The 9,630-nt window shown below is 36.4% G+C and overlaps 2 protein-coding genes across 2 annotated transcripts; one reads left to right on the top strand and one right to left on the bottom strand.

Moving 5' to 3' along the window:
* The first annotated feature begins 1,357 nt into the window (after window positions 1-1,357).
* On the top strand, window positions 1,358-4,593 carry LOC113283555 (UPF0047 protein YjbQ-like). Its single transcript, XM_026532859.1, has 7 exons — window positions 1,358-1,802; window positions 2,389-2,449; window positions 2,539-2,633; window positions 2,720-2,753; window positions 3,878-3,932; window positions 4,035-4,077; window positions 4,276-4,593. Exons 1-7 carry the CDS (start codon window positions 1,461-1,463, stop codon window positions 4,345-4,347), a joined length of 702 nt encoding a protein of 233 aa, XP_026388644.1. The 5' UTR covers window positions 1,358-1,460; the 3' UTR covers window positions 4,348-4,593.
* An 862-nt stretch (window positions 4,594-5,455) lies between these two features.
* On the bottom strand, window positions 5,456-6,457 carry LOC113278083 (putative calcium-binding protein CML19). Its single transcript, XM_026527016.1, has one exon. The coding sequence runs from the start codon at window positions 6,289-6,291 to the stop codon at window positions 5,692-5,694; it is 600 nt and encodes a 199-aa protein (XP_026382801.1). The 5' UTR covers window positions 6,292-6,457; the 3' UTR covers window positions 5,456-5,691.
* Window positions 6,458-9,630: the final 3,173 nt, after the last annotated feature.

The following is a 9,630-nucleotide window of genomic DNA, read 5'->3' as shown; positions in this document are numbered from 1 at the left end:
TCTAGTTTGTTGATGTCATGTGTGTCTGTTTTGTAACTTTAATTATTATAAATAAAATAAAATATTTTATTCAAAAAAAAAGACACATACGATTTTTTACTGTTCAAGGAGAAGCTACTTCTCATAATGGTCAACAGAGCAAACTACCCGACAGGTAGTTACTCGAAGGTTATATAATAGTCAACAAAGTTGTTTCCAGCGTCATCCAAAAACCTATGAGTTTCAAAAGAGCATTGTTTCTACCATGAAGATTTACTAATTGAAATCGACTTACTAAAAAAATCCACATCTTGTTCTTTCTAGTTAAAGTTTTCAAAATGACTAGAATTTATGGCTATAACAACATGATTGATTGTTTTTGTGTTATCTTCTTTAGTGACTGATCAGACTACACAGGACAAAAGAAACTGACTCAAAATTTCCATCTCTCATTTGATGGAATCTTAGGTTGGATCTTCCTTGAACTTCATTGTTGTATTCTTACTTCGGTTCTATCAGAGTTGCGTCATCTTCAACTTTAAAGTCAGTGTTGGTTCGTTCTTATTGCTAGTTCTGCTCTTCGTTTTCCCATCCTATTGCTGGTTCTGCTCCTCTTCTTGCTCTGCTAACTCCAACGACACAGCCTTTGATGTTTTTTGCACCAACACATTTTCATGTATAAGGCATTATAATCAAGGCATAATTAGTATAAAATTGAGAGCTAACATGTCCTTCCATGTTAGGGATAACACCAAGGTGATGCTAATAGTTATTCCAAACTTCTGTCTATGATCTCTAACAAGCATGTCCACATTCTCCTTATCATTTTTCTGGTGATAAAGATTATTAGGGATGTGACTTTGGTAATGCATGATTCTATTGAAAGAGCAAAGGTGCTGTTTTATTCTGTTGGCAGTAGAAGCAGCAGTCTGATGAATTTTCTGGAAGACAAATCACATCTAGCTTTCCAGATGAACCAACATGTAGTAGTAAAGGTGGAAATCCAGCCTGTCTTATGATTTTGAGGTTGGAACCAAGTGTTGAGCCATTCATAGAAGCAGGTAGAATCACCAAAGATCTGATGTTAATGACCAAATAGATTTATCCAAACAACGGCAGCATGGGGACATGGAATAAGAATATGAAATAAATCTTACTTAACACTATGACAGAGATTGCAGATGGAGTCAATGTGGCTGAGGATGCTAGCAGTTTTAGCATTGGTGGGTGATATTCCATGAGCACATTTCCATATGAACATTTGAATTAGCTGGAAATATATCCAAATTTCCATATCTTTTACCAGGCTTGGGTTGTATATGAGCCCTGAAGTTCCCACAAAAGCAAGAAGCAAAAAATATATTGGCTTCATTTTAAAAAGGTGTTTCAAAACTTGTTACCGATATTGATTTCAGCTTTTTGATCTAAATAAATTGGAAAGCAATTTCTAAGATAGAACTCGTTGTAACCACAAAAGCTTAATGGTGTCACACTCATACTCTCACGGTCTCACTCCAATGGACCTATCAAAAATAACAGGTTCGCCCTTCGCATTAGGAGGTGTATTTTTGTTGCTGGCCTTGACTTTCATAGGACCTTATTCTAATTATCTACTTCTGCTGTCCTCTCAAATATTACCAATGCAAACTTCATCAGTGTTCTTCGCTGCAAAACCCGCGTTCCTTGCCACACCGATTAGGGTAAAATCTCAATACAAGCAAAACACTTTGAGCGATACCAAAATTATGGCTACTCCTAAGTGGGCTCAGAAGACCGTCGTTCTTCCTGCTCAGAAACGTGGATGTCACCTCGTCACTCCCAAGGTAGAATAATAACTAGTATTACTGATTTTCGGTGGTGTTCTTTTCATTTTTGGGTTTCTTTTTATCCGTTTGAAAGCGATTTGTTTTTTGTATCATGTATTTGATTCTCAATAGTCAATAGCTACACAAATTTTGGTGTTTTTTTCTTCTGTCATCAGTCTTAAGGTAGAAATAGAAGATCAAAATAATCTTATTTTTGATAATTTTATATGTGGTTGTTGTTTTGATGGATTTGAATTTGAATAGGGTTTTATGCACGTATTTGAGGATCTCACGGAGTACCCAATTTGGGGTTTAGTTGACAAAAATACTTTTACACAATTGGAAACATGGGATTTGTCAAAAACTTTAAATTGAACAACCAAGATTTAGAACATAAATCCTCTCATAGAACCCCATAAATGGAGAAGAGGTAGTGATGCCGTTTTCAGTTTCTGGTCATGAATTGTTTTGAAATGTTGATTATTCAACAGAATCTTCTTACTGCTGTGATCATGTTACCAGATCAAGAATTTTTTTGGTTTTTGTTTACATTACTTTCTGTTAGACTGATTTACCTTACACTTAATGACTCTCTCTCTTTTAGATAGTGAAGGAAATTGAACAAGACTTGTCAGGATTCAAATGTGGCCTTGCACATTTTTTCTGTAAGTAAGCCTGATTTCAAATCTATGCCTTAGCTTCTGCATTGAATTACAATAATTGTTGGCTGAAGAACAGTTTGTCTTACTTCCAGTGCAACATACAAGTGCTTCTTTGACCATAAACGAGAATTACGACATAGATGTTCGACATGATACTGAGACCTTCCTCAACAGGATAGTTCCAGAGGTTAGCTTAGCAGCTTGCTTTTAATTATTTTGTGTTGTTGAGTGATCTCTTGAAGGATATAAATTTGGCGTTCAACATTTTTGCAGGGTCCTTCTGCACCATGGAAGCATACAATGGAAGGTTAGTACCTACAACTACATATAATTGAATATTTCTCCCTGAAAAATTGTAGCACTTTTCAATCAGCAAATTGCCACCAATGCCTACTTGTTTTTAATTTGTGAAGGAACTTCAAAATTCTAGTTTATATAAGAATTAACTTAGCTACGGATTATTGACTTGTTATTCTGCTGTATAACTTTGGGAAACAGTTTCAACCAAAGTAAATGAGCCTCCACAAGTAGATTTTACCAGGTTGGCTGGTGAAATTATAGACTGTTTGAGTTTTTTTCCCTCTTATAATACCCTTTCTTGAAAAAGCGAGAAGTATTGATTGACATTTTAATCGTTTAATGGAAACCCTTATTCATATTGAAAAAAACTGAATAAGAGAGAGCAGAGGTGAAAAACAGATTGACTATGAAGGGTGTGCCTGAGTCAAAACTGGAAACATTTATTGGGGTATTTTGGGATTGCTATCCCGTACATTCGAAATTTCTGGCTTTTTGATTCGCCAAATACATCAACATCATTATACTCTTTTATATGTATGGCACAACCCAATCCGTGTTTTTCAAGTTTCGGATCCCGGACTCTTTTTAATCTAAATTTCTCAGAAAAAGGAAATTCACTCTTGACAGTGCTATATGTTGTATATGTAAATCCTAGATGTAAAACTATCCGGAATTCGTCCCTGAAAAGGTAGAGAAGAGGCGGAAAATATATGCTGAAATAAGAAACAATGGCCTATGTGATAAAAAAATGAATCATAAATAGAGTTCAGGTTCGAATTCCGTGGAAAATATGGGTGGGATTGTCTATAAACTATAAGCTAGAGAACTGAAACTTCTTTGTATTAGTTATCATTATTATTAAGCTATATAGAGAATTGGTTGTATTTTACTACGAATACGTATTCTATCAACAAGTATTTCGGCTGAGTTTTGCTTCAGTCGGCTCAGCTTTGTGGGAATATGTCTTACAGCAGTGCTAAGTTGCTTTACATTGCACGCAGATCTGATTTGCCATTTATTCAGGAAATCAAGCAAAAATTGCTTTCCATGAAAGTTTTTAGTTGTTGCAAGTTCTTTTTTTTGGGCATTCATCCAAGGTATGATGTGAATTTGTCGTGACAAATGTTGCAGGTCCAGATGACATGCCAGCACATATTAAATCATCTATGTTTGGATGTACTCTCACGTGAGAATCTCCTCTGACTCCATACTCCTAAGTTTAAAGCAAAATCCTCTTTTATGTAAGTAGATAAACTGTTTTCACACCCTGATATTGTTTCCCATGCAGTGTTCCAATTACAGACAGACGCCTGAACATGGGAACCTGGCAGGTAATAGGATCAGATATGTGTTGTTTTTGCAAAATGTTCGATTGGTGTCTTATACTCCATTAGTGTTTGACTTGTCAATGTGTTCCTTTCTCATTCTAACGTTCTTCCTTCCATACTGTGTGCCTATTTGAACATTTTTTTCCAAATGAAAAAGGGAAGAACATGAAATGAATATTTTTCTCCGTCTTTTTTATTCAGGGAATTTGGCTGTGCGAACACCGGGACTATGCCACTCCACGTAAAGTTGTGGTTACTCTCAATGGAATTTAAGGAAAGGTGTGAAAAAACAGGGTAGATGTTTTCTTGCTTATCAGGGTTCAAAAAGTTTGTGAAAAGAGTGGTAGTAATGAAAGAGGTGCATTAGACGCTCAACTTTACTATGATGCATCGTTATTGCTACCTACTCAGACTAGTATTTCAGATACTAAATAGTAAATACCTAATTCCAATGTGGATATACTAGTATATATTATGTTCTGCAGATACGTATATGGAAGTTGGTCTTGTGTGTTCTAATTGAAGTCTCATTTCTAATTGCTATGTAGACCATCATCTTAGGAGGAAGTTAACTGATATTCCAAGTTTTGAACTTGCTTGACCTAGCAATCTTGTATGATTGTTGAAGCAATTTTTCTTTCAAAATCTTGGAGGACCCAAAAAAGACCGGACTGTTTCCGGCTTTCCGCCTCTCGAGGACCCAAAAAAGACTGGGCTGTTTCCGCCTCTCTCTTTTATCGTTCTCCTGCAGTCAGTCCTGAAGGACTTTGTAAGACTCAGATATTTTAGTGTTGTAAAAACCGACTTTGTTTCCAAACAATTTTATGTTGAAAGAAACCTGCTGCTTTCCATGATTGTAGTCAAATTAAGTTGAGAAAAACGACTTTGATTTTCCGTACACGTAAACATATGTTGACAATCTCCATTCTTTCGCACTACCATTCCATTATCAGATGTATTTAGCCGCTAATCTTCATTTCCGTGTTCTCCAGCTAGTGGATTTTGACTTTTGTAAGTTTTGCTATGCCTGGAAATGATTCTCCTATACCCAACCTAACTTTGAAATTCCGGTCTCTGAGGGATCAGACTTTACTTGGTGGGATATGCTTGTGTTGGATATCATTCTTCCTTTCAGGGTTGCGTGGGATGATAAGCATGGCACTAATTTATAGCATGTTTGGCAACCCGAATCAAAGTTTTTATGCTTTTCAGAAGTTTTTTTGAAATTTTGTCCTGAACGAGCTTCTGATTTTTCGACTTAATTCAGCCGCAAGACTACTTCTTCTGGTATCCAAACACCTTCTTAGTGTTTATGCTCAGGGACTTCAGTTTGACGGTTTCATTAAAGAGTACTCCTAAGAATCTTATCAAGAGAACACAATGGAAAGAATGAATTATATATATAGATATCCAAGTACCCAATTTACAGTGCGGAAAGTGGCACATAAATTGACAAATCTTGCAAATCCCAACTGGAACTACTAGCTGGTTATCAAGGTTGGCCTTTTATTACATTTTCTACCGATCTCGTGAAAAGGGTTAGAGATACAAATGAATTTCGAGGACTATGATCATCCCCCTTGTTTATACTTACTTCATTTACAAAACAATGAATGATTAAACCATCATAGCAGAGAATTCGTCGAAGCTAAGTACACCATCGCCGTTAAGATCGAATAAGCGAATCATTGTTCTACACTCCTCAGTCGTCTTGGATTCGCCAAGTCTTGTCAACATTCTTTTCAAACTCTTAGGAGTAATAATCCCCGATCCATCCATTTCGTACATCTTAAACGCCTCTTTCAAGTCATTCTTTTTCTCTTCTTCTCCACTAACTTCCATGAGTTTAACAAAATCATTAAACTCCAATAACCCATCACCATCGGTGTCCGTTGATTCCACAACTCTTTTTGCTTCATCACTGGTAAAGTCACCACCCATTGCCTTAACACAACTCTCCAACTCCGATGCTGATATTTTTCCATCTCCATTTTCGTCAAAATACCGAAAAACTCTTTCGAGGTCTCCCCCGCCGTATGTTTGTGCTTCACGGTCATCTCCTCTCTTAGATGACAGTTTTCTTCTTAATCTTTCTAATGTTGATTTCGGTGACAGCGAGTTCTTGGTAGTTCTAATATTCCTCGATGGACTTGAAGAGGAAGAAGATGAAGTTGAAGAAACTGAATCACTCCTCTTGATTTCTGTAGTGTTTCTCATATCTCTGTCTGTGAATTCGAAGTGTGGGAGTTTATATATATGTATATATGAATTTGAAGTAGTTCTTTCTTTTGTTTTCTTTCTTATAACTAACCGAAAGTTTTTGTTTTCTTAGAAGATTGAAATTCGATGATGTTTTTGATGGAGGGAGAAAGTGGTGCCAGAGTTCGTATTTATATGGTGTGAGATAGAGTTGGATTTACGATTTCAACTGTCATAAACATGCAGTCCTTGCGCGTTTGAGGAAAGTTCCAGTTAGCGTCGTTTCTGAAAATAAAATAAAATAATGCACACATCAGTTTTATTGGTCGGTACGGTTGGCTTGAGTCGGCAAAAGAAAGAAGATTGAATCAAGTGACACGGGTGTAATAATAATTACCGGATGTTTTCCGTGAAGGATAGTTTCTGTTACGGAAGTGAAAGGTCAAAACCGACGTAAGTAACGCGTATTATTCGTAATTAATAATCACAGTTGGTATTTGTAGCTATATCGTTATTACGAATAATACATGCGGAACTATTAAACTAATTACTTGCAAGGCGAGCTAGATCGTTTCTCTTATAGAGACGCAGAAGCGTCGCATGTCGTCACTGCATATGTGGTGAGGCGACATCGTTCCTGGTTGTTTCTTTGCCATCATCCCCATAGGCAAGACTGCTGCAAGGAGTTGCCAAAATTCGCCAACACTAAACGTCTTCCTAGTTACTCTTTAGCAAAAGCTAGCGGGACATCAGTCACATCACAACTACTCCATACTACCTATTTGTCTAGTGATAACCGCAAACATTTTTGCCTCATGTAGCCTTTTGTTTGTTTTTCTATGAAATCTAAATTTCAAAAGAAATTAAAAATGCAAACATTTTATGTTGGAAGTATTTTGGAATCACTCTCTTTTTCTTCGATTCTATCTCTGTAAATATTTTCAAAAACAAAACGACCAACTACAGGAGTCTGTTTTCCAAAGCAAAACTAACAATCCAGATGTGGTATAGTTGGAGGTCAAGGAGCTTGTGGAATTTTAAAATAGAGAAGTAGAAGAAACGTGTTGCTTGCTAATCCACTATTTTTTTTAGCTTGATCTCCATCGTTCTCCAATGCGAGTTTCGTACAAAGTGGGTTTCCAAAGTGACTTGTTTAATTTCAAACAAAAAAAGAAGAAGAAGCATGACTTGAATTTGTTCATCAAAATATTGTAGGCAACCAATTTGTGTTCAATTATTTGCTTTTCTTATTTTTCTTTCGAAGAATCAGGAATGTGAACGGACATTTTACAAAAGGATCAAATTTTAGGTCAACCTCAATAATTAACAACTCATAATTAATTCTTTAATTCGGTTTATTTCATTAACCAAATTGTTGGGCTTACATGACAACGTCATGCCATACGGGCTACGGATCATGAGCTTTACTGGTCAATTTGGTTTGTCGTACCAGGTATTGATATCCTTCGCGTCCTCACTGATAGATATGCAGTACGGTGGTATCGGTAATACTGTCCACAGTTATTCAATACGGCTGTAAATAATATCCAAAAATATCTTGCTCGTACTCGCCCGAGCACGTTTGTACCCGTATGCGCCTAAAACCTATTAAAACCCGTCATGTGTTACATGACATAGTCTGGTTAGCTTAGATGGATGGGCTCGGATATCTCCTAAAAATTAATAGCCCGATCTGGTATCTGTCCAGAAAATCCGTCCTGGTACCATTTGAATTGGTTTTAGTTCAACCTTGGAATGAATTGTTATGTGTTTTGTTATATATAGATTAAAATTATAATTTTCATCTCTTTTTAACATTTAAAAACGGGTAGCTAACTCAGCTGGTCATCCCCTTCCTCAAAGGTTTGATGCTGCTCCACGCAATGAAGTCAATATCGGTTGTGTCGGTCGATATTAAAGGTTTTTATCGTGTATCGGGAAAAACCTTTACGATATCTAAAATATCGGCGATACAACGATGGAGCGATAAAACGCTCATATCAGCCGGTACAAACCGATATATCGGGTTCACTGATATACTGATAATATCGATAAGGGTAATTTGGTAGAATAAATTATTTAAATCCGAAAATCTGTAAACAAAACCCTTTTTCCTAATAATCTTCTTCTTTTGTACCCTTAAAAACTCAATCTGATTCAGTAAAGAACTATTTTATCTTTTTAATGAGTTTTTTATCCTTGAAACAACTACGATTCTTTATTGTTGTTTCTGTTTATTTTAAAGATTTCATTATCGATTTTCCAAATGACGCTTTTATCTTCAATGTCATCAATTCATGTTAGTAGCAACGACATGATCATCTGAAATAGAAGTAGTACTTTTGTATAGGTGTATCGGACCCGGAGGATACCATACCGATGCACGATATTAACTAATTTGGCTCCAGGAGGTCCCAGGTTCCAGTCCTAATGGCGCAATATTACAGAATTTGACATGACATGGAAGGTATAGTTAGCTTGTCCCCTTGCAACATAATCATCCCCATATCCACTTCAGCTCCCTTGGCTGGTTTCTCATGAGGCTCACTCGTAGACTAGCACATCTACCTGTTCTAATGTAGTAGTACTCTTTATCTAATAATAAAAAAAATTAGTAGATTAATTACTTAAGATTGTTTTAAATTACAGTTCATTCAATCCCCAAACTCTGAACAAGTGTTAAATCAGTTATACTACCTGTGTTAAATCAGCTACCAAAGAACTCTTGAAGTATAAAATCCCTGAAGCCTATTGCCTTCCTGACGTGGCTTGCTTAATAGAATGGTCTTTGGCTCAAAAATAAGTGTTTTTACCTCGCATGTCCAGCCTGACGGATTTTTTGGGTAGCTGAATGTAAAGCATGTCTGGCCCCACTGGGTAGGAAACGGGCTAGGTTTCCCGGCCTGGCCCAATTTACACTCCTAACCAACATCGACTAAAATTAAGGATTATGTCTGATTAAGATATTGTCATCCTTCATGTAATAGTTTGTAGATATTAAATGTTTATTTTGTTCTTAATGTTGATGGTGGTTTTTAGTTCAGGGCTAAAATTGTAAAACCCTGTATTTAATGCGCCATCTGCAAAATAATTGAGCCATTTGAAAGTAATGAGTGCTCCGTCCTCTCTACTCACACATGTATTGAGCAACTCCGTATATTTATTCAGAATGGTGCATGTAGCAACAATCCCAAACATTCTGTAAACTCTCTCCTGCATTACTCATTAGTGTATGGTTTATTGAGTATTTTCCTATGTTATGTTCCCTGGCTGAACCCTTAGTATTGGTACGACATGAAAATTAGTGTTCACTCGCAGGTGGGTAGCATGAATTTCCCGAAGTATCAAAATCAAGGT

The sequence above is a fragment of the Papaver somniferum genome, chromosome 5 (genome assembly GCF_003573695.1).
Source record: "Papaver somniferum cultivar HN1 chromosome 5, ASM357369v1, whole genome shotgun sequence".
In the NCBI taxonomy this organism is placed as follows: domain Eukaryota; kingdom Viridiplantae; phylum Streptophyta; class Magnoliopsida; order Ranunculales; family Papaveraceae; genus Papaver; species Papaver somniferum.
Note: the sequence above shows the minus strand (reverse complement) of the source record. Positions and strands in the feature narration are given on the sequence as shown.

What these genes read in the sequence shown, in the direction of transcription:
- LOC113283555 (XM_026532859.1), top strand. Translation starts at nt 1,461, where the DNA reads ATGGTGTCACACTCATACTCTCACGGTCTCACTCCAATGGACCTATCA. An exon ending in ATGGAAGCATACAATGGAAG is followed by an intron (nt 2,754 to 3,877) that starts GTTAGTACCTAC and finishes CAAATGTTGCAG; the next exon opens with GTCCAGATGACATGCCAGCA. An exon ending in ATGTTTGGATGTACTCTCAC is followed by an intron (nt 3,933 to 4,034) that starts GTGAGAATCTCC and finishes TTTCCCATGCAG; the next exon opens with TGTTCCAATTACAGACAGAC.
- LOC113278083 (XM_026527016.1), bottom strand. Translation starts at nt 6,291, where the DNA reads ATGAGAAACACTACAGAAATCAAGAGGAGTGATTCAGTTTCTTCAACT.